The sequence below is a fragment of the Oratosquilla oratoria genome, chromosome 1 (genome assembly GCF_046742065.1).
Source record: "Oratosquilla oratoria isolate Oo_2021 chromosome 1, ASM4674206v1, whole genome shotgun sequence".
NCBI lineage: Eukaryota > Metazoa > Arthropoda > Malacostraca > Stomatopoda > Squillidae > Oratosquilla > Oratosquilla oratoria.
In genome coordinates, this window is record NC_134777.1 from 115,592,342 (window position 1) to 115,616,850 (window position 24,509).

Genomic DNA, 24,509 nt, shown 5'->3' on the forward strand with positions numbered 1-24,509 from the left:
GTCCCGACCCACTAACGACGAGAAACGATCAACAGCAACTGTCAAAAATCGAAGAAATTTAAACAACCGCTACTTTCAAAGACGACAGCTTTTTCACTTCCTCCTACTTCTATTCCTCCTCTCCTTTTCCTCCTCTTCTTTTACCTCCTCCCCTTCTTCTTCCTCCTCTTCCTCTTATTCCTCTTCCTTTTCTTCCTCCTCTTCTTTCTCCTTGTTTTCCTCCTTCACTTCCTCCTCCTCCTCCTCCTTTTTCTCCTCCTCAACTGAAAAAAAAACACCTGAACCACCAGGAATCACGCTGCCTACGGCTGTGACCAAGTTGAGGAGTTGAGTCACTAAGACCTTTTCTTTAAATTTGGGGATCACCCATTGTAAGAGGCCGGTAGTTGTACGAATGGAAATGAGCTTGGGAAACACTAGGGCATTAGAATGCTGAGTCAACAATTCAGACTCGACGCCTGCTCGCCTGCTGTTTGATAACATTGAGGCGACGTTATGTCTATGTAAACACCAACGGAGGTGACTGTTTTATAATCGATGATGTAATCAAAACTCTGTAAGCGCAGGTTAGCTTTGTTTGACTAATGCTGAGGTAAACGATATTGCTAGTGGCATTGCAATGGCTTTCCGGATTGGAGGAAAGGTGGAGAAGGAGGAAAAATTATTGGTGCATGAATTCAAAGTCACGCCCATAAGGAGTGACATTTATTTGAGAAGTCAGAGGAGATTGGATTAGAAAAATTAGTGACGTCAGACGAAGGTAGCTTAGCGTAGGATACGGGGATCTCGGGAGACGATGTGGGAGACGAGAGAGAGAGATCCTGAGTGTAACAAGACTGTGAAATTACAGTGAAAGAAGAAAAGTACAATTTATTTACCCCAGAACTGATTTGAAGTACATGACAAGAACTAGGCATGGGGCCTAATGAACTTGGAAACTAGCGAGACTAAAGGAAACTAGGCATGGGGCCTACTACTTAAAAAGTACTGGAAAACTACTGGAAAACTTATAATAAAAGACGTGAGGGGAAATTAAGTGACTACTAACAGAATAGAGGGAGAGGTCTGACAGTGGTGACAGTGACTATAAAGGGAGGTGAAAGTGGTGAACAGCGGTGCGACGAACTGAGTGTTAAACACCTCCGAAGAGAAGTGGTGCTAGATAAACTGGTGAACGAAGAACTGGTGTGAGGAAGTCTACGGGAACAAGACAACCAAAATCAAGAGTGCATCTGTTCCAAGGACGACTACGAGAGAAATCTACAACTTCAAGTAACTACTACGATTGGAACAAGCATTCTTCAAGATTCTTCAAGGTGATCATCATCTACAAGGCGGTCTTCAAGGCAGAGTGTGTGATGGAGCTGAGAAACAACGTCGCTGACGAATGACAAGGCCGTAGAAGGACGTCAAGACAGAAGTTGACATTACGAAGTGACATCGCAAGCAGCCAGGATAAAGCAAGGTATTAGTATGAGTACCCCTCAGAATTCTAACGTGTTGAGACACGAAATTCACACCTCAAACACAAATATTCCAAAATTCACAGGAGAGTCTAACACATATGGTGTAAACAAATTTCTTAATTTAATAGACACTCTTATAGTGAGTAAAAACATTACTAATGAGAACCGTAAGATAGAGATTCTCAAGGAGAATATAGATCCAGAGCATGGAAGGGCCAGGTTTGTCATTAACTTCCAGCAAATGGAAGAAATTAATCAATATGATAATTACAAAAAGGCCTTCCTCAAACATTTCATGTCCAAATGTGATCAGGATCCTATTAGGTCATTGGTAAAAATGATTAAGGAAGTTAGGACAAGTGAAACTGACACAGAGTACTTAGCTAGATTAGATAGATGGTCAAAAGACATGAATTCTATCTTGAAAGATTCAGACTGGATAGAAAGATCTAGTGAGATGAAAATCTCACAGGTAATCAAATTGATTACATTTAGCTTATTGGCAAAGAATTCTGATGACTTAACAGCAGAAAGGCTGTACAAGGATCTAAAATCAAATATAAGTTTAGGAGAAGTAGATTATCTTCTTCAAGGATACAGTGAGACCAGAACTATAAACCCATATGTAATGCCTATAAATCAACAAAGCCAATATAGGAACTCTAGAGATTTTAAGAAAACCGAAGTAGGACATAAGCGACATGCTAGAAGTCCATCTAGGGATAGGGATACCAGAATCCTATGTTTTAATTGTAATACATGGGGACACAAAGCACAAGAATGTTTTTATGGGATTATTTGCAGAAATTGCAAATACGAAGGTCACAATGAGTATCAATGTAGGAACCCTCCATTCTGTATTTATCATAATAGAATAGGTCATAGAACTCATGAGTGCCGGAATTTTCGGGTACCCCCAGGGCTAAGAGGAAAATCCCCAGACACAGAATAAACAATTTCAGACCTCCCCATATATATACCGATAGGCGTTATTGTGTTAAACATGGGAATGCAAGAGAGATGAAAGAAACTGACAAACTGATAATTACTGTTGGTAAAACTTCTGTAGGACCTCTCATTGCGGGTAAAGTGTTCAATATGCCTATTCAAATATTTATTGATACAGGGTCTGTAGTTAATGTAATTACTAGTAAAGTTTTAAACCAGTTGGACCCAGGAGTGAAAATGTTGGAACCAATCCGTTAAACATTGCAAGGTGTAACTGGAAATCAGTTAAAAACATTAGGTAAGGTTGAGCTAGAAGTTGCCTTATATACAAATGAATATTTGTACATACCAGTGATAGTGGTAGAAGAGTCTGTTTTTCCAGGAGATTTATTGATAGGATTTGCAACTATGAGAAAAGAAAACATGGTAATTTGTCCTGCTGACTTAGGAATTTTAGTGAAGTCACAGTTAATCCCATTCTTAAATCAACCAGACTTAATACCAGTGACAGGAATCAATGAATCCTTAGATAACATTTCTATCCTAGATAGCGAGGCCGAGCGGTCCAACCCTACAGAAAGTAAAGCAACTTGTGAACCCAACTCAGAAGTTCAGGAAATCTCAGAGATTACTATATTATCAACCACAGAATCCTTGATAATTGCAGATTGCGGAGTAACAAGGTCGACATTGTTACATCCCATGTCAATTAGTAAGGTTGAAGTGTGTTTGAAAGGAATCGATGTAGACTCTGAAATAATTACAGTCCCAGAATCAGTTAAAATTAAAGGATTGAAGTGGGACTCAGGGATTTATAAGACAAATAAGAACAGAGTAGAAGTATTAGTAATTAATACTATGAATAAAGAGATAGTTTTAAAGAAAGGTACACAAATAGGATGCATTCAGCTGTGTACTAAACCTTTTAAGATTTTAAATGAGACTAGTGAGAAGATAGAATTACCAACTTCATCAATTTGTTCAGTTCAAGAAGAAATAGACTTAAGAAATAGATATAAATAATTATTACAATCAACTAATTGCCCTGAGTTGGATGAAGCTTTATTTGCTTTGCTTATGAAACATAAAAAAGCAATTGCTTTGCCGGGGGACGCCTTAGGCAAAACAACTGTTTTAAAACATCACAATAAGTTATAACCAGGAACACAACCTGTCTACATACCAGCCTACAGAGTTCCTCACTCTAAATTAGCTGTAGTAGATAAACTCATCACTGAAATGTTATCACAGGATATTATTGAACATAGTAAAAGTGAGTGGAATTTTCCGTTGATCTTAGTACCAAAGTCTGATGGAACTATGCGACCAGTTATTGATTGCAGGGAATTGAATAAGCACACCATTCGTGACAGGTTACCGTTACCCATTATCGGTGACATTTTGAGAAGTTTGGGAACTGAGAATAGATATTTTAGTACTATAGATATCAAATCAGCTTTTTGGCAAATAGAATTGCATGAAGATTCAAGAGAGTTTACAGCATTTTCTACTACAACAGGACATTATGAGTTCAAGAGAATGCCATTTGGGTTATGTAATAGTTCATTAACTTACATGAGATTAATGAATACTATTCTAGATGGATTGTTAGGAAACACTGCCAGTGTATTTCTAGATGACATTTTAATAGTTTCTCAGACTGCAGTGGAGCACTTTAAGAAATTAGATTTGATATTCTCAAGACTAGGAGAAGCAGGGTTAAAAGTAAAACTTGAAAAATGTAAGTTCTTGCAAGACAGTGTCATTTACTTAGGACATAAGATAGACAGACACGGACTGAGTACAGTAAATTCAAAGGTTGACGCTGTCAAGAATTTTCCAGTTCCGACCAATGTAGACAAGGTTAGGAGCTTTTTGGGATTAACAGGATATTATAGAAAATTCATTTAAAGGTATGCTGACATTGCTAATCCACTAAGTTCATTGTTAAGAAAGGACTCAAAGTTCATATGGGGACCTGTACAACAGCAAGCTTTTGACAAGTTGAAAGATAAACTCACGAGTTCACCTATTTTAATTTTTCCCGACTATGAAAAAGAATTCATTCTTTGTACTGATGCGTCTGACATAGGATTAGGAGGCATATTCATGCAAGAGAGAAATGGAACTTTGAAACCTATAGCTTACACATCCAGACTTTGTAATAGTGCGGAGAGAAACTATTCTATAACAGAAAGAGAAACTTTAGCAGTAATTTATTCTTTAGAAAGTTTTAGGGATATGATACTAGGGTATCCCATCAGAGTTTGGACTGATCACACAGCTATTCAGAACTTATTTAAGGATAAGAATCTTAGAGGCAGACTTGCTAGATGGTTTGCGATACTACAGTGCTATGAGGTTCAATTTGAATATATTCCGGGTAGAAGGAATGTAGCAGATCCACTTTCTAGAAACATTAGTCAACCAATGACTGGGACTGGGTTGATTAATTTTGTTTGTAGTATAGAAGAATTAGTAACTTTAGATGAAGAAATGCTAATAAGAGAACAGAGAGATGATGAGACATGTGATTCAATAATCAAGTATTTGATGAACCCAAGAGGAGATCCTCCAAAGCTACCAAAGGGGTATAAGATAGAGGAATTTCATTTGATTAATGGAATTTTGTATAGGAAAACATTAGTAAATGGGAAGGATATTTCTAGAGGTCAAGTAAATCAGTTCGTTATACCACAAACTCTGGTAAATGAGATATTGAAGTTACTTCATGATAGTGATTGTAGTTCACATCCTGGAAAGGATAAAACTTATAGACAAGCACAACTTAAATACTTTTGGCTAGGTATGAAGAAAACTATATATGATTATATAGAAAAGTGTGTAAAATGTGTAAAGGTGAAGGGAAATACACCAAAACCTGCTCCTATACTCACCTATCCCATTCCACAGAAACCTTGGGAAAGAGTTCACATGGATACATTAGAATTACCGATGTCCGAGAACGGCTTTAAATACCTATTTGTTGTTATTGATTATTTTTCAAGATTTTGTATATTACAACCCATTAATTATCAATAAGAAAGCTGAAACTATTGCTTCCGTAATCTATGACCAGATAATCTGTAACTTTACTACACCTAACATCTTAGTTTCAGATAATGGGACAGAATTTAATAACAAAATCTTGGAAATTTTATGTAGTGTATTCCACATCAAGAAAGTCAATATACTCGTTAACCATCCCCAAAGTAATGGAGTAGTATAAAGGTTAAACAAAAAGATAATTATATGTCTTAGAACCCTAATAAGTCCTCATAGTGTAACTTGGGATACTTGGATTCCTTGTGTTAAGTGTACCCTGAACAATCAAATTAATGTAGCAACTGGTGATACACCTCATTTTATAATTTTTGGGGAGGACAAAACTCTGCCATATGAAATGTTGACTGCAGAGCAAAAACCCATATATAATATGGATGATTATATATCCAATAGGATAAACACTCTTCAAAGTATTCACCAAAGAGTTAGGAAACATATGCAGGTGTATTCACAAGAGATGAAGGAACAACAACACAAAATAGCTCATAAACTAGAACTGAAAATTGGAGATATAGTATTGGTCAAACTAACCTCACCCAATAATAAACTTTCACCAAGGTACACTGGTCCATATAGGGTAATTGATTCTGCAGGTGGAAACAAGTTTATACTTAAACATTTAGAATCAAGAGAAGAATTGATAGGACATTTAGATGACATAAGGAAAATTAGCTTGCAGATCTATGAAGATGATTATAGTAATACTTTGTGCATAAATATTAATAACCCTGGAGAATATGGAGAATATTATAATGATATTTTTCAAGAGTTGAACATTAATCTTGATGTATTTTACAGATGAAAACTGCCTTATCAATAATATTAAGTTTGGTGAGTGCCATGGACTGGAATCCGATTCGTCCTGGAGCATTGGTACATCATCAAGGTAACCTAATCTTGGTGGATAAGGTAGTAAGAGCAGTTCTTGATTATAAAAATGTAACCAAAATTAAAGAAAATGTGGACTCCATTAATAATAGTTTGCAAATATTAAAACAGAACATTTCCAATAAAGATGTTAAGGATAGACTTGAAAACAAAATAAAGGAAATAGAGGATGAATTGCACATCATAGGTTCAAATTTCAAAAGCAATGTTAGACAAAAGAGAAGTGCAATAGTAGTGGCTTTAGGAGCTCTTGCTGGATTAGGAATTGCCAATTTTGCCTTCCTTGCTGACTTGAAATTTTCAATAAATACATTAAAGGAGAAAGTTGGAAAAATTGATGAATTACAAACAAGCATTAAAAACATTGAGGTAATGATCTCTGATATTTCAGATAACTTAGAGAATCTCAGCTTGAAACAATGTGAACAAGAGAATACAATGCAACTTTTCTTGTTACTCAATACTATGCTATTGAAATTATCTGAGATGCAAGTTCAGTTGGAATCTTTTGTACAGGATTTAGTTATGGCAAATTCGGGTCAAGTAACTTCTTCCCTCCTTCCAATACCTCAACTTATAAAGGTAATTAAGTCAGCAAAGAAGGATTGGAACTTTGAACCTTTCTTTGAAGAAGCTAATGTAGCATTATATTATCCTTTGCTAAACTCCTACCTTAATGTTACTTCAGTTATTATTGAAATCCCGTTCTCTTCCAACCTAAGATTTAACTTATTCAAATTGAAACCCTTCCCATTGAAGGTAAATAGTTCATTTTATGAAGTAGATATTCCAGTTGTGGATCCAATCAATTATATCCTTTCTGTAGACAATCTGAAGGAGAGCAGAGTCTCTAATGACAAGTTGAAGGAGTGTAGAAGATTTAATAGGAATCTTTACCTCTGTCATTCTTCCATGTTTGTGTTCCGTGAAGCTTTCAAAAATTCATGCGAGGCTTCTCTGGTTAGGAATGTGTCTGTTATGAACAATTGTCATTACCAACGAATTTTGGTAGACCAGATTCCTCATTGTAACATACAAGGATCTCATTACCTGTTTTTTCCTAACAAGACCAAGGTATCAATAAATTGTCCCGGGTTGAGTCCTAAATTGGATTTGGTTCAAGGTCTTGTCTCTATTCAAGATAACTGCGAATTGCATGCCGACACTATTTCCACCATTTCTAATACCCTTAATACAATGCATTTAACTGATGACACCTACATTTCAACCTTCAACTTCACATTGCCTGAAAACTCTCCTCCCTTGAAAATTAAGAGAAGACCATTGTCAAGATCTCCCTCAAATGATTTACATATACTACCAATCCTTATCACACCCTTACTTTCAGTGTTAGTGGCAGCACTGATTGCCTTTGTTGTATTCCGGAGGTTGGCTCTGTCAAGGCAAATCAACCATGTAACCGCTTAATTCAATGCCCTATATATTGACATGCATGTTATTCACATTCATAAGTATTATGTTTATGTATTATTCCCAATTTATTGCATGAATGATGTATTTTGGAGGGTAGCTTAACAATTACGCAAGGGTAGATTAGCTTATTCTAGAAATATATTAGCAAGGCCTGTAAGAGGGAAATAAGAAATTGGTCGGGACGACCAAGGGTAGCTGCCGAGCCCTGTAAGAGGCCGGTAGTTGTACGAATGGAAATGAGCTTGGGAAACACTAGGGCATTAGAATGCTGAGTCAACAATTCAGACTCGACACCTGCTCGTCTGCTGTTTGATAACATTGAGGCGACGTTATGTCTATGTAAACACCAACGGAGGTGACTGTTTTATAATCGATGATGTAATCAAAACTCTGTAAGCGCAGGTTAGCTTTGTTTGACTAATGCTGAGGTAAACGATATTGCTAGTGGCATTGCAATGGCTTTCCGGATTAGAGGAAAGGTGGAGAAGGAGGAAAAATTATTGGTGCATGAATTCAAAGTCACGCCCATAAGGAATGACATTTATTTGAGAAGTCAGAGGAGATTTGATTAGAAAAATTAGTGACGTCAGACGAAGGTAGCTTAGCGTAGGATACGGGGATCTCGGGAGACGATGTGGGAGACGAGAGAGAGAGATCCTGAGTGTAACAAGACTGTGAAATTGCAGTGAAAGAAGAAAAGTACAATTTATTTACCCCAGGACTGATTTGAAGTACATGACAAGAACTAGGCATGGGGCCTAATGAACTTTAAAACTAGCGAGACTAAAGGAAACTAGGCATGGGGCCTACTACTTAAAAAGTACTGGAAAACTACTGGAAAACTTATAAGAAAAGACGTGAGGGGAAATTAAGTGACTACTAACACCCATATACTTTATCGGTTCAGACAAACAGAAAATAAAGTCTCATATAGTGAACCTAACTCAGGTGTTTAAGAAATTCCAGAAATGATTCATAATTCATTAACTACAAAATAAGCTTTGATAATTGTGGAAAGTGGTGTAATAAAGTCGACATTATGACTCTCTAGAGCAATTAAAAGGGTAAAAGTGCAGCTGAAAGAAGTTACTGTAGACTCTAAAATTTTAACCATCTCAGAAAATCAATTAGGATAAAAGGTTTGAAATTGGACTCGGGGGTTTATAAGACAAACAAGAACATGGTAGAAATATTAGTGATTAGTACTTTAAATAAAGACATAGTCTTAAGAAAAGGTACATAAGAAGGACTTTTTCAAGTTTGTACAAAATCCATTTAGACTTTAAATGAGAATACTGAAGAGGTGAAATCACAAATTTCATCAATCTGTTCAAATCAGAAAGAAACAGATTTGGGAGGGAAATACAACAATCAACTAGAACCTACTAGTTGTCCTGAGTTTGATGAAAGCTTAGTAGCATTACTCTTCAATCAGAATAAAGCAATTGCTTTGCCAGGACAAAACAACTGTTTTAAAACATCAGATCAAATTAAAACCAGGGTCTCAACCTATCTATATACCTGCCTACAGATTACCACGTTCCAATCTAGCCATTGTAGCTCAATTGATTACTGAACTGTTACCGCAGGATATTATTGAACATAGTAAAAGTGAATGGAATTTCCCTTTGATTCTAGTGCCAAAATCAGATGGTACCTTGCGTCCACTTATTGATCATAAGGTATTGAATAAACAGACTATACCTGATAGATTACCGTTACCGGTAATGGGAGATATACTTAGGAGTCTGGGAACCGAGAATAGGTATTTTACCAATAGACATATCAAGTCTACGTTCTGGCAGATCAATTTGCATGAAGAATCACGATAATTCACAACCTTTTCTACACCAACGTTCAAACGAATGCCATTTGGATTATGTAATAGTCCATTAACTTACACGAGATTAACGAATATAGTTCTAGATGTGTTGTTAGGAAACACTGCCAGTGTATTTTTATTTGTGACTGGGCACTTTAAGAAATTAGATTTGGTATTCTCAAGGTTAGTTAGAGCAGGATTGAAAATGAAACTTGGAAAATGTAAGTTTTTGGAGGACTGTGTTATTTATTCGGGCCATAGAAATGACAGGCATAGACTTAATACAGTAAATTCAAAGGTAGAAACAGTAAAGAACTATCCAGTTTCGAACAATGTAAAAAAAAAAGTTAGAAGTTTCTTGGGATTGACAGGATGTTATAAGAAATTTATCCAAGGATATGCACACATAGCTAATCCATTAAGTTCTTTGTTGAGGAAAAATTCAAAGTTCATGTGGGGACCTGCAAAACAGCGAGCTTTTCACAAGTTTCCTGATTATGATAAGGAGTTCATTTTTGTGCCAATAGCTTACACATCAAAATCGGTAGTAGGACTGAATCCCATTGGATCAAATTCCAGCCTAAAAAAAAATCTCTCATCTCAAAATTAGACACAACCATAGTCTCATAAATTACTTATATATAGAAAAGAAATAAACTGATCAAGCACCACACCACTAAAACATGGATTAATATATTCTCGTTTTAATTCTGGATCATAGCAAATGGAACAGTTTAGCAGAGGGGTGATCCCCAGATTCAAGGAAAAGATCCTATCGGCTCAACTCTTCAACTTGCTCACAGACGACGGTATTGCGTTTCCAGGTGGTTCCAGGTGGCTTTAGATGGCTTTATTCAGCTTAAGAAGACGGGAAAAAATAGGACCAAAAGGTGGAGGAGGAATAAGAGCAGAAGAAAGAATAGGAAGAGGAGGAAAAAGCAGAGGAGAAAGAGGAGGAAGCGGAGGGGAGGAAGAGTAGAAAGAAGCAGAGAAGGAAGAGGAGGAGGACAAAGAGAAGGAAGAGATGGGGAGGAAAAGGAGGAGGAAACAGAGTACGAGGAGGAGGACCAGGAGGAAGAGGAAAAGGATAATGAAGAGGAAAAGGAGTAGGAGGAACTGAAAGAGCCGTCGTCTCTCAAAGTCGCGGTCGTTTATCGTTCTTCGTCGGTTGTTGACACTTGTTGTAGTCGGTTATTTCTCGTCGTCAGTGGGTAAAGACACAGATACAATTGAGCGAATGCGAGACCAGCCCGCATCAGAATACGCCACCATTGCACACAGATAAAGAAGCGATAAAGTACAAGACGTTTTCAAAATATTAACTTCACTTATTACATTTTTTGAAGACTTGTTTACTGATTGTAGGATGCAGGAATAATGATGTTCTAGTAGGAATGAATACTAAAATCAGAATAGAAAACAAAATGTGCTTTATTTTTGTATAAATTATTCAACAAATAGTCTGTCATCACAGTGGTAACAAAGTATTATCTAAATGTTGATAAGCCTAGTCACAGTAGGGCAGGGGAACTTGGCACAGGTGCTCCTCCAGACACCTGTAGCACCTGTCGTCGTAGGAAGAGGTGGCGGAGGAGCCCCACCAAGTTGCTGGAGGGTGAGCACAAGGTCGACTCTCAGTGGTAAGGCACCGGGTGAGGTGGGAGTGGGTGAGGTGGGTGTGGTGGGTGGTGTTCGGGGGCCTTGCACACGTGCTCTCCCAGACACCTGTCGAAGCAGCACTTGTCGGCGCCACCGCAGCTGCCGTCGTTGGAGCAGGTGACGGGGGGTCCGGAGAAGGTCCTGACGGGTGGGCAGACGGGTCGCACGGGAGGACAAAACCCGGGCTTGACTGTCAAAACAGAAAAAAGACGGGTTATAAGACGGAATGGAAGATTTGGGTACATCTCATGTCACAGGCCATGCCCCGATGTTCTTCATGTCATTGTTTGTTTCGAGTGTGACACTCACCAGCTAGTGGTCCTGGAGGCTGGTTTCCACCCTCGCAGCAGTAGGCCTGTCCCTCGGGCGTCTTGCACCAGTAGCGGCAAGAAGCGCTGGAGGCAGGGATCGATGCCGCCATCACGAGGGCGCACATAAGGACGACTGGAGTATGCATCTAGAAGAAACAATGAAGGTTTATCATAATATTTCACTGTTTGAGTTATCGATGATATTTTGTTACATTCTATATTGGTTTGCGAGATTGAATGGATGTCAATGCACGTGAAATTTACTTGTGTCTTAGTGTCTTTTGAGTTTAGGTTGGAAGACTACTAGAAGAAGGATGAGCGAGCACTACTTGAGATAATCACCCTCCCTTGTATATTACTTAGAGCATAGCTACCAGCGATATATATCAGGCAACGCATACTCAAACCCACCTCGATCTCTTTGGGTCCACTGGTGCAGTGGAAGCGTGTTAGGAATGATGGGTGAGCGGGACGGCCGGCGCTTATATAGCCACTCCTCGCTCCACCTGAGAGCCGGGACTCCCCCGCGGCGCCCTCCTCCCGGACGAGAACCCCGGCTTGCCCAACTTCTTTCTCAGGAATGCACCGCGGCGTAAGGTTATATAACTCACTTGGATGCTTTCCTCCATACCACGTCTTTCTATTGTAATCGTATTATCCTCAGCCTTCTGATAGTTAAATAAGAAAATAAAAACACTTTATTTATCCATTGAAGGAAACTAATGCGTTGTCACTGAGACGTCCGTTGTTGTTTACATAGATGTATCTTCTCGTGGTGACAAAATTTCCTGGACGATTCTCCGTTCTCCCCTAGATGTACAATGTCTTTAACACGTCAGGAAAAAGGTTAAGAAATGGAGGTTTGTAAGTTACCTTACCACAAACACATTTCAAACTTCTCCAACTAAAGTGCTTTAATCCTTACTTGAACCTTGAACTTGAGGGGTTTGAAGGTCAATGAACAATCTATATCAAAGGTCAGCCCAGTGGCCAACCCTACACATGTTCTAGATATATAGTCTCCTTTCTTCTTTTTCCTTTTTTGATCTTGATTAGTATTTTGCTGAGTTAAATATAGTGACTATCACTGGATTATCCAATATGTAATGTTTTCAGATCTTAACCACTTGGAGATCATGTCTACCTCCAGGTATGTGTCTTCTGAAAGGTATTGTACATGTTGGTTTATGTGACTGTTCATACCACAACATATTGCACAACTGGCTAATTTCTCTTATTTACAATACCATCTTCGTTGTCTTATTCACTATGTGAACATAATGGAGGGACATAATTAACCTCCTCGATACTATTCGTCGTTTTGTTTTGACAATATTCCACAGTTGAATATTACTCTACGATCTAAAAAGCTATTAGCTCCTTTGGCTTTGGTTTTTGTTCCCTCTCTTCCTGTTTTCTCTTCCAATTACTCTTTATTATGCAAACATTACGTACTCTACATGAAGAGTGGTCATTGTAATTATCTACATTTTTCCTTCAAATACAATTTGCACCTAATAACGAAGGTCATTATATTAACACAAATCTCCATACTAGTCACCTCTTTCTATTAAAGATCTGTTCGGAATGGAAAGCGTCTACTCCTCAAGTTGAGCACAAGGGAATCCCCAACCACCTTCGTGTTATGGATGAGGTTCGTGACGGCGAGCGGCCGACGCGGTCACAGTGACATGATCGTATGGGTTGGGTAAGTGCGCCGTGACTTGACACTAAGCAAAGCGCAAGAGAAAGCGGCTATTTCGAACAGATTAACATCTGTACTGCATTCCATTATAGAATTCTCATTTGATGAAAAGTCACACGACACAGCGACACGGTATTGCCCAGTAGAATAGAAACGCTGGTAAACTACACCCCATAACAATAAAAAACACTTTGATGAAAGGTTATTTCAGTTTATTATAACCAACTACTCGTGAGGCAACATCTCTCGGATAACGAAAAGGTCTACCATTCTGAGATCGGCTGTTCCTTCTTTCGGTATCCGATCTCTCCTTCAGGTGAATCAGATTTTCTGGTATCAACGAAAACAAAACCGACATCGGTTGCATTCAAGTCATTCACATCGCCATCATCTTCCCGTTCTTCAACCCTATTATATACTTTAGTGTAATGTATAGTGGGTTGGTAGCTTTGCTAAAGGTACTGGAAGTCTCAAGGCTATGCTGGGAAGGTTATCAATTGCATGGAATGGGATTCTACATATTTCAAATTCCATTACGGTGTCTGATAATCTTAAAGACACAGTTAACTTCTGATTTAGTCATTTATCTATAGCAGGAACAGAACAAGAAAAAAGGTGGGAAATAAAGTAAAACATAATTGAAAAAGAGATTGAGAGACAAAATAATAACCAGACAGACAAACAAGTGGGGACAGACAGAATGACAGACAGGTAGGTGAAAGAGGGACGGGGAAATCTATATAGACAGAAAAAAGAGGAACGGGGAAGTAAGAATATAGAAGTATATGGGAAAGATAGACAGGAAGAATCCAGGATTGCAGACAACAAAGGACAAGAAAGCAGACAAACAGAAGAACTGTCAGAGAAAGCGATAGCGGAGAAGTAGAACAGACAGGAGGAAGGGACGCTAAACAGATATAGAGACGGACAGATCTGACAGACAAACGAATACGAATAGACGAGACCACAGATGGAGTAGAACAGAGAGGAGGAGAAGGAGGCGGAGATGACAAGGGGAGAGACTGACAAATGAATACAAACGGGATCACATACGAGGAGGAGGAGGAGGAGGAGGAGAAGGAGAAAGACGAGGAGAAGGAAGAACAGGAGGAGAAGAGGAGGAAGAAGAGAAGGAGGAGATAGAAGAAGGAAGAGGAGGAGGAGGAGGGCAGCTGCGATGCAGTCTCTGGTCCGACTCGGCCATCGTTCGCAGCCACCGAGGGATTCTTCGGTCCCGTACAATAAGGTTATTCGGGTGAACTACTGCTACCTGATCATCCTGTGACGTCAATCCCGTCCCTAGAATGAGCGGAACTCCCGTGTGTGCAAGACTGCGTTACGTAACAATTGGAGGAAAACGCTGAGTTACATAAGGACCACATGTTTTAGTAAATTCGCCCGATGTACTTATGTTTATAAACATGCGTTAGTTTAGCAGCAATATTTCCAAAGCTCAGTTTATGCACCCACACACACGCATACACACACACACGCGCGCTGATTCATGGTCTTGGATCACGAATGCAACACGTGATCCAAGACCATGGTGAATCACACGCACACATACACATACACACACACGCACACACGCATACACACACACACACACACACACATACACACACACGCACACACACATACACACACACACACACACACACACACACACATACATATGTCTGTACAGTAAGTTTACCGGAGAGAAAGGGTGAAACCACTTGATATTATTACCGAGAGACCGGGGGGTCGGGGGAACTGACCAAAGACCGGGCGACTGCTGAATTATTGTTCCAAAAGTTGCGCAAAGTGTTTCAGAAACCGGTCGAGGAGAAGTACTCGAACTACAGACGACCGCGAAGATCTTTTCCTTCAAGTTGTGTCAGACGCGGATAAAAAACACGCCAAACTCGCAGGGAAATCCCCGGGGCCCTGGTGGAGCTACTCACTACTTAAGCGGCAGTGAACGAGCTCATCCGTCACTTCCAGCCCAGCTCCAGGTCGAGACACACACGTCCACTGCCCGCGGCTCATCATAAGAAACCGAGGTGAGTTTTGCCTTGATTCATCTATACTGTATGGCTATTTTTCTGTCTATCTATCTATATACCCCTTTACAAATGAGGTGTTCAGCCAAGGCATACATGTACCTCATTGTTACCCGACTATTTATTTTATTACGTACGCAGATATTTCCTGAAATAGCGTAGAAAACGATCTCATTTATTTGAAATACTAAAGTTAACATAATTCAGAAGGAAACGGATGGGTGATGGGCCACCCCTCTTATAAAGGGGAAAAGTACAATTTTTGTGTATACATGTGTATATATACATATATACGAAAAGATGGTCCGTAGCCTTTTGAGGTTGTTTTACTCCCAAGAAATGTAACGAGTGCTTATCTGTTTCTTCCAGATGCATACTCCAGTCGTCCTTATGTGCGCCCTCATGATGGCGGCATCGATCCCTGCCTCCAGCGCTTCTTGCCGCTACTGGTGCAAGACGCCCGAGGGACAGGCCTACTGCTGCGAAGGTGAAAACCAGCCTCCAGGACCACTAGCTGGTGAGTGTCACACTCGAAACAAACAATGACATGAAGAAGATTGGGGCATGGTCTGCGACATGAGATATACCCAAATCTTCCATTCTGTCTTATAACCCATCTTTTTATCTGTTTTGACAGTCAAGCCCGGAGTCTGTCCTCCCGTTCGGCCCGTCTGCCCACCCGTCAGGACCTTAACCGGACCCCCCGTCACCTGCTCCAACGACGGCAGCTGCGGTGGCCCCGACAAGTGCTGCTTCGACAGGTGTCTTGGAGAGCACGTGTGCAAGGCCCCCGAATACCCACCTCACCCACTCCCACCTCACCCACTCCCACCTCACCCACTCCCACCTCACCCAGTGCCTTTCCACTGATAGTCGGCCTTGTGGTCACCCTCCAGCAACTTCGTGGGGCTCCTCCGCCACCTCTTCCTTCGACCACAGGTGCTAAAGGTGTCTGGAGGAACACCTGTGCCAAGTTCCTCTGTCCTGCTGTGAAAAAACTCTTAAAACATTCTACATAATACCTTGTTACCACTGTGATGACAGACTATTTGTTGAATAATTTATACAAAATAAAATACACTTTGTTTCCTATTCCGAATTTTGTATCCATTCCTACTGGAACATCATTTATCCTATTTCCTACAATCGATAACCTAGTCCTCGAAAAACTAAGTGAAGTTGCAATTTTAAAAGCGTCTTATCATACCTTATAACCTTATCGCCTTAACTGTGTGTGCTGATGGCGTACTATGAAGCGTGCAGGTCTTCCATTCGCTCAATTGTATCTGTGTCCTTACCCAATGACGACGAAAAAAGATAAACAACTGTCAACAATCGAAGAAGAAGGATAAACAACCGCTACTTTGAGAGACGACAGCTTTTTCACTTCCTCCTACTTCTATTCCTCCCCCTCCTTTTCCTCCTCTTCTTCTTCCTCCTCTTCTTCCTCTTCTTCCTCCTCTTCCCCTTCCTCTTACTCCTTTTTCTTTTCTTCCTCCTCTTCTTTCTCCTCGTCTTCCTCCTCCTCCACTTCCTCCTCTTCCCCTTCCTCCTTTTTCTCCTCAACTGAAAAAAACTGGAACCAACAGGAATCGCGCTGCCTACGCCTGTGACCAAGTTGAAGAGTTTTGTCACTAAGATCTTTTCTTTAAATTTGGGGATCATCCATATACTTTATCGGTCCAGACAAACAGAAAATAAAGTCTCATATAGTGAACCTAAATCAGGTGTTTAAGAAATCCCAGAATATATTTATAATTCATCAACTACAAAAGAAGCTTTGATAATTGTGGAAGGTGGCGTAATAAAGTCGACATTATTACTCTCTAGAGCAATTAAAAAGGTTAAAGTGCAGTTGAAAGGAGTCACTGTAGACTCTGAAATTTTAACCATCCCAGAATCAATTAGGATAAAAGGTTTAAAATTGGACTCGGGAGTTTATAAGACAAACAAGAACATGGTAGAAATATTAGTGGTTAGTACTTTGAATAAAGACATGGTCTTAAGAAAAGGTACACAAATAGGATGATTTCAAATTTGTACAAAATCCATTCAGATTTTAAATGAGAATTCTGAAGAGGTTGAATCACCAATTTCATCAATTTGTTCAAATCAGGAAGAAACATATTTGGGAAAGAAATACAAGAATCAACTAGAACCTACTAGTTGTCCTGAGTTGGATGAACGCTGAGTTGCGTTATCCTGGAACCACAGTAAAGCAATTGCTTTGCCAAAACAAAACAACTGTTTTAAAACATCAGATCAAATTAAAACCAGGGAATCCACCTATCTGTATACCTGCCTACAGATTAACATATACCGAACTGAACATAGTAAAAAAGAGTGGAACTTCCCTCTGATTCTGGTGCTAAAATCAGATGGTATCATGCGTCCAGTTATTGATAGGTAGTTGAATAAACAGACTATACCTGATAGATTGCCGTTACCGAAAATAGGAGACATTCTTGGGAGTTTGGGAACCGAGAATAGGTATTTTGTTACTATAGATATCAAGTCTGCATTCTGGCAGATTGAGTTGCATGAAGACTCACGATAATTCACAACCTTTTCTACACCAACGTTCAAACGAATGCCATTTGGATTATGTAATAGTCCATTAACTTACACGAGCTTAATGAATATAGTTCTAGATGGGTTGTTAGGAAACACTGCCAGTGTATTTTTAGATTTTATTTTAATAGTTTCCAAAACAGTGACTGAGCACTTTAAGAAATTAGATTTGGTATTCTCAAGGTTAGTTAAAGCAGGATTGAAAATGAAACTTGGAAAATGTAAGTTTTGGAGGACTGTGTTATTTATTCGGGCCATAAAAATGACAGGCAGACTTAATACAGTAAATTCAAAGGTAGAAACAGTAAAGAACTATCCAGTTTCGAACAATGTAAAAAAAAGTTAAAAGTTTCTTGGGATTGACAGGATGTTATAAGACATTTATCCAAGGATATGCACACATAGCTAATCCATTAAGTTCTTTGTTGAGGAAAAAGTCAAAGTTCATGTGGGGACCTGCACAACAGCAAGCTTTTGACAAGTTGAAAGGTAAACTTACTAGTTTTGCAGTTCTCATATTTCCTCATTATGATAAGGAGTTCATTTTTGTGCCAATAGCCTACACATTAAAATCGGTAGTAGGACTGAATCCCATTGGATCAAATTCCAGCCTAAAAAAAAAAATAATAATAAAAATAAAAATCTCTCATCTCAAAATTAGACACAACCATAGTCTCATAAATTGCTCATATATAGAAAAGAAATAAACTGATCAAGCACCACACCACTAACACATGGATTAATATATTCTCGTTTTAATTCTGGATTATAGCAAATGGGACAGTTAAGCAGAGGGGTGATCCTCAGATTCAAGGAAAAGATCCTATCGGCTCAACTCTTCAACTTGCTCACAGACGACGGTATTGCGTTTCCAGGCGGTTCCAGGTGGCTTTAGACGGCTTTATTCAGCTTAAGAAGACGGGAAAAAATAGGACCAAAAGGTGGAGGAGGAATAAGAGTAGAAGAAAGAGTAGGAATACGAGGAAGAAGCAGAGGAGAAAGAGGAGGAAGCGGATGGGAGGAAAAGTAGAAAGAAGCAGAGGAGGAAGAGGAGGAGGACAAAGAGGAGGAAGAGAAGGGGAGGAAAAGGAGAAGAAAACAGAGTAGGAGGAGGAGGACCAGGAGGAAGAGGAGAAGGAAAAGGAAGAGGAAAAAGAGTAGAAGGAACTGAAAGAGCCGTCGTCTCTCAAAGTCGCGGTCGTTTATCGTTCTTCGTCGGTTGTTGACACTTGTTGTAGTCGATCATTTCTCGTCGTCAATGGGTAAAGACACAGATACAATTGAGCGATTGCGAGACCAGCCCGCATCAGATTCCGCCACCATTGCACACAGATAAAGAAGCGATAAAGTATAAGACGTTTTCAAGATATTAACTTCACTTATTAGATTTTTTAAAGACTTCTTTACTGATTGTAGGATGCAGGAATAATAATGTTCTAGTAGGAATGAATACTAAAATCAGAATAGAAAACAAAATGTGCTTTATTTTTGTATAAATTATTCAACAACTAGTCTGTCATCACAGTGGTAACAAAGTATTATTTAAATGTTGATGAGCCTCGTCACAGTACGGCAGAGGAACTTGGCACAGATGTTTTTCCAGACACCTGTAGCACCTGTCGTCGTAGGAAGAGGTGGTGGAGTAGCCCCACCAAGTTGCTGGAGGGTGAGCACAAGGTCGACTCTCAATGGTAAGGCACCGGGTGAGGGGGGAGTGGGTGAGGTGGGTGTGGTGGGTGGTGTTCGGGGGCCTTGCACACGTGCTCTCCAAGACACCTGTCGAAGCAGCACTTGTCGGCGCCACCGCAGCTGCCGTCGTTGGAGCAGGTGACGGGGGGTCCGGAGAAGGTCCTGACGGGTGGGCAGACGGGTCGCACGGGAGGACAAAACCCAGGCTTGACTGTCAAAACAGAAAAAAGATGGGTTATAAGACGGAATGGAAGATTTGGGTACATCTCATATCGCAGGCCATGCCCCGATGTTCTTCATGTCATTGTTTCGAGTGTGACACTCACCAGCTAGTGGTCCTGGAGGCTGGTTTTCACCCTCGCAGCAGTAGGCCTGTCCCTCGGGCGTCTTGCACCAGTACCGGCAAGAAGCGCTGGAGGCAGGGATCGATGCCGCCATCACGAGGGCGCATATAAGGACGACTGGAGTATGCATCTGGAAGAAACAATGAAGGTTTATCATAATATTTCACTGTTTGTGTTATCGATGATATTCTGTTACATTCTACATTGGTTTGCGAGAGTGAATGGATGTCAATGCACGTGAAATTTACTTGTGTCTTAGTGTCTTTTGAGTTTAGGTTGGAAGACTACTAGAAGAAGGATGAGCGAGCACTACTTGAGATAATCACCCTCCCTTGTATATTACGTAGAACATAGCTACCCGCAATGTATACCATACAACCCATACTCAGACTCACCTCGATCTCTTTGGGTCCGCTGGTGCAGTGGAAGCGTGTTTGGAATGATGGGTGAGCGGGACGGCCGGCGCTTATATAGCCACTCCTCGCTCCACCTGAGAGCCGGGACTCCCCCGCGGCGCCCTCCTCTCGGACGAGAACCCCGGCTTGCCCAACTTCTTTCTCAGGAATGCACCGCGGCGTAAGGTTATATAACTCTCACTTGGACGCTTTCCTCCATACCACGTCTTTCTATTATGATCGTATTATCCTCAGCCTTCAGATAGTTAAATAAGAAAATAAAAACTCTTTATATATCCATTGAAGGAAACTAATGCGTTGTCACTGAGACGTCCGTTGTTGTTTACACAGATGTATCTTCTCGTTGTGACCAAGTTTCCTAGGATGATTCTCCCTTCTCCAGCAGAGGTACGGTGTCTTTAACGCGTGAGGAACAAGGTTAAGAAATGGACGTTTGTAAGTTACCTTACCTCGAACACATGTCAAACTTGGGTCCATGACTTTTCGTCGCCGTCTTTTCGTCGCCGGACTTTTCGTCGCCGACGTTTCGTCGCCGGACATTTCGTCGCCGCGACTTTTCGTCGCCGGACGTTTCGTCGCCGCGACATTTCGTCCCCGCGACTTTTCGTCGCCGGTCTTTTCGTCGCCGGACTTTTCGTCGCCCCAAGCATAAATTGTATGCAAAGATTGACAATATTTGAAATATAAAATAATTGAAATATAAAATTGGAAATATATGATTTAATGCCAAATTCAATATACTTCTTCTGATTGATCTTGATGTGATTATTAGTAGTAGCGTCTGTCCAGTCACTTTTTTTCTAGTAATAATCACATAATCCTATTATTTATTATTATTACATTGGTCACCTAATATTATTGATAGTGAAAATTCTTACGGAATTATAAGACTATCAATGATTAACTAGTTGTTAAATTTGTAATTTGTAATTCGTCGCCGGACTTTTCGTCGCCCCAAGCATAAATTGTATGCAAAGATTGACAATATTTGAACTTTACATTTCAATACATATGGACTATTTACTAATAACTTACTAATTTTATAATAAATGATTTTACCCTTACACTTTAATGAATAGCTTCATAATTATGATTTCATGTCAAATTATTACTGTATGATATGCCAATAATAAATTATCATATATACTGACGTGTCAAATATATATTTAGATAATGATGTATTAAATTATTTATTGTAATTTAAATACAATTGTATTTCATCTACGTAAGTTAGGGCTCAGGTATTTGCAAGTCGGACTGGTTAAGGCAAGAATGAATGGTTTATACGGCACTGAGATGTATAGCTATTTGCCACACTCATATTATTGCATTGGGAGTAGGAATATAAGTACAAGTATGACATTAAATCATATATTTCCAATTGTCAATCTTTGCATACAATTTATGCTTGGGGCGACGAAAAGTCCGGCGACGAAAAGACCGGCGACGAAAAGTCGCGGGGACGAAATGTCGCGGCGACGAAACGTCCGGCGACGAAAAGTCGCGGCGACGAAACGTCCGGCGACGAAAAGTCGGCGACGAAAAGTCCGGCGACGAAAAGACGGCGACGAAAAGTCGTGCACCCGTCAAACTTCTCCAAACAAAGTGCTTTAATCCTTACTTGGACCTTGAACTTGAGGGGTATGAAGGTCAATGAACAATTCACATCAAAGGTCAATCCAGTGACCAATCATACACATCTTCTAGTATATGTAGTCTGTTTCCTGTTTTTTTTTTTTTTTTTTTTTTTTTAGCCCTGGTTAGTATGTTACTGAGTTAACTATAGTGGGTACTGGATTATCCAATATGTGATGTTTTCAAATCTTAACCACTTGTAGATCATGTCTATCTCCAGGTATCGACGTGTTTGCTGAAAGGTATTGTACATGTTGATTTATATGACTGTTCATATCACAACATGTTGCACAGCTGGTTAATTTCTCTTGTTTACAATACCATCTTCGTTGTCTTATTCACTATGTGATCATAATGGTAAGACATGATTAACCTCTTCGAGAAAACTCGTCGTTTTGTTTTGACAATATTGCCTTGTTGAATATTACCTACGATCTAAAAAGCTATTAGCTCCTTTGACTTTGGTCTTTGTTCCCTCTCTTCCTGTTTTCTCTTCCAATTACTCTTTATTATGCAAACATTATATATTGTACATGAAGACTGGTCATTGTAATTATCTACATTTTTCCTTCAAATACAATTTGCACCTAATAACGAAGGTCATTATATCAACACAAATCTCCATACTAGTCACCTCTTTCTATTAAAGATCTGTTCGGAATGGAAAGCGTCTACTCCTCAAGTTGAGCACAAGGGAATCCCCAACCACCTTCGTGTTATGGATGAGGTTCGTGACGGCGGAGCGGCCGACGCGGTCACAGGGACCTCATTGTATGGGTTGGGTAAGTACGCCGTGACTTGACACTAAGCGAGGCACAAGAGAACGCGGCTTTTTCGAACAGGTCATCATCTGTACTACATTCCCGATATAAAATTCTCATTTGTTGAAAAGTCGCACGACAGACAGCGACGCGGTATTGCCCAGTAGGATAGAAACGTTGGTATACTACACCCCATAACAATAAAAACCCTTTGATGAAAGGTTATTTCAGTTTATTGTAACCAACTACTCTTGAGGCAACATCACTCTGAGATCGGCTGTTCCTTTTTTCGGTATCCGATCTCTCCTGCAGGTGAATAAAATTTCCTAGTATTAACAAAAACAAAACTTACATCGGTTGCATTCAAGTCATGCACACCGCCATAATCTTGCCGTTCTTCAACCCTATTGTATACTTTAGTGTAATGCAAAGTGAGTTGGTAGCTTTGCTAAAGGTACTGGAAGTATCAAGGCTATGCTGGGAAGGTTATCAATTGCATGGAATGGGATTCTACATATTTCAAGTTCCAATACGGTGTCTGATAATCTTAAAGACACAGTTATCTTCTGATTTAGTCATTTATCTATAGCAGGAACAAGACAAGAAGAAAGTGGGAAATAAAGTAAAAAATAAATGAAAAAGAGATTGAGAGACAAAAGAATGACCAGACAGACAAACAAGTGCGGAGGGACAGACTGACAGACAAGTAGGTGAGAGAGGGACGGGGAAATCTATATAGACAGAAGAAATAGGGACGGGGAAGTAAGGATATAGAAGTATATGGGAAAGGTAGACAGGAAGAATCCAGGATTGCAGACAACAAAGGACAAGCAAGCAGACAGACAGAAGGACTGACAGAGAAGGCGAGAGAGCAGAAGTAGAACAGACAGGAGGAGGGGACAGTAAACAGACATAGCAACAGACAGATCTGACAGACAAACGAATATGAATAGACGAGAGTACAGGAGTAGAACCGAAAGGAGGAGGAGGAGGCGGAGAAAAGAAGCAGACAGACTGACAGACATATTGATACTGACGGGATCATAGACGAGGAGGAGGAGGAGGAGGAAGAAGAGAAAGGGGAGAAGGAAGAAGAAGAGGAGAAGAGGAAGAAGAAGAGAAGGAGGAGAAGGAAGAAGGAAGAGGAGGAGGAGGAGGAAGAGGGCAGCTGCGATGCAGTCTCTGGTCCGACTCGGCCATCGTTCGCAGCCACCGAGGGATTCTTCGGTTCCGTACAATAAGGTTATTGGGGAGAACTGCTGCTACCTAATCTTCCTGTGACGTCAATCCCGTCCCTAGAATGAGCGGAACTCCCGTGTGTGCAAGACTGCGTTACGGAACAATTGGAGGGAAACGCTGTGTAACATAAGGACCACATGTTTAAGTAAATTTGCCCGATGTACTTATGTCTATAAACATGAGTTAGTTTAGCAACAATACTTCCAAAGCTCAATTTATGCACCCACACACACACACGCGCTGATTCACCATGGTCTTGGATCACGAATGCAACACGTGATCCAAGACCATGGTGAATCACACACACACATACACATACACACAAATGCACACACACACACACGCACGCACACACACATACACACACACGCACACACACGCACACACACATACACACACACACACACACACACACACACACATACATATGTCTGTACAGTACGTTTACCGGAGAGAAAGGGTGAAACCAATTGATGTCATTACCGAGAGACCGGGGGGTCGGGGGAACTG

General features: G+C 40.1%; 3 protein-coding genes across 3 annotated transcripts; 1 reads left to right on the forward strand and 2 right to left on the reverse strand.

The window, feature by feature from the left end:
• Positions 1–11,037: 11,037 nt before the first annotated feature.
• LOC143029614 (uncharacterized) lies at positions 11,038–12,805 on the reverse strand. Its single transcript, XM_076192362.1, has 4 exons — positions 12,739–12,805; positions 12,006–12,167; positions 11,593–11,740; positions 11,038–11,473 (listed from the first exon to the last, which is right to left on the reverse strand). Exons 1-4 carry the CDS (start codon positions 12,803–12,805, stop codon positions 11,116–11,118), a joined length of 735 nt encoding a protein of 244 aa, XP_076048477.1. The 3' UTR covers positions 11,038–11,115.
• A 2,386-nt stretch (positions 12,806–15,191) lies between these two features.
• Positions 15,192–16,436, forward strand: LOC143031152 (uncharacterized). Its single transcript, XM_076194659.1, has 3 exons — positions 15,192–15,344; positions 15,714–15,861; positions 15,982–16,436. Exons 2-3 carry the CDS (start codon positions 15,714–15,716, stop codon positions 16,212–16,214), a joined length of 381 nt encoding a protein of 126 aa, XP_076050774.1. The 5' UTR covers positions 15,192–15,344; the 3' UTR covers positions 16,215–16,436.
• A 2,946-nt stretch (positions 16,437–19,382) lies between these two features.
• LOC143031136 (uncharacterized) lies at positions 19,383–20,477 on the reverse strand. Its single transcript, XM_076194628.1, has 3 exons — positions 20,344–20,477; positions 19,931–20,078; positions 19,383–19,815 (listed from the first exon to the last, which is right to left on the reverse strand). The coding sequence occupies exons 2-3, from the start codon at positions 20,076–20,078 to the stop codon at positions 19,601–19,603; spliced, it is 363 nt and encodes a 120-aa protein (XP_076050743.1). The 5' UTR covers positions 20,344–20,477; the 3' UTR covers positions 19,383–19,600.
• Between the last annotated feature and the right edge of the window lie 4,032 nt (positions 20,478–24,509).

Excerpts from the sequence above, each read along its gene's own strand:
- LOC143029614 (XM_076192362.1), bottom strand. The coding sequence starts at position 12,805 with ATGTTGTGGTATGAACAGTCACATAAACCAACATGTACAATACCTTTC. Across the intron at positions 12,168-12,738 it reads CAGAAGACACATACCTGGAG|AAAGAAGTTGGGCAAGCCGG; the intron begins GTAGACATGATC and ends TGCATTCCTGAG. Across the intron at positions 11,474-11,592 it reads GCCTCCAGGACCACTAGCTG|TCAAGCCCGGGTTTTGTCCT; the intron begins GTGAGTGTCACA and ends CTGTTTTGACAG.
- LOC143031152 (XM_076194659.1), top strand. The coding sequence starts at position 15,714 with ATGCATACTCCAGTCGTCCTTATGTGCGCCCTCATGATGGCGGCATCG. Across the intron at positions 15,862-15,981 it reads GCCTCCAGGACCACTAGCTG|TCAAGCCCGGAGTCTGTCCT; the intron begins GTGAGTGTCACA and ends CTGTTTTGACAG.
- LOC143031136 (XM_076194628.1), bottom strand. The coding sequence starts at position 20,078 with ATGCATACTCCAGTCGTCCTTATATGCGCCCTCGTGATGGCGGCATCG. Across the intron at positions 19,816-19,930 it reads GCCTCCAGGACCACTAGCTG|TCAAGCCTGGGTTTTGTCCT; the intron begins GTGAGTGTCACA and ends CTGTTTTGACAG.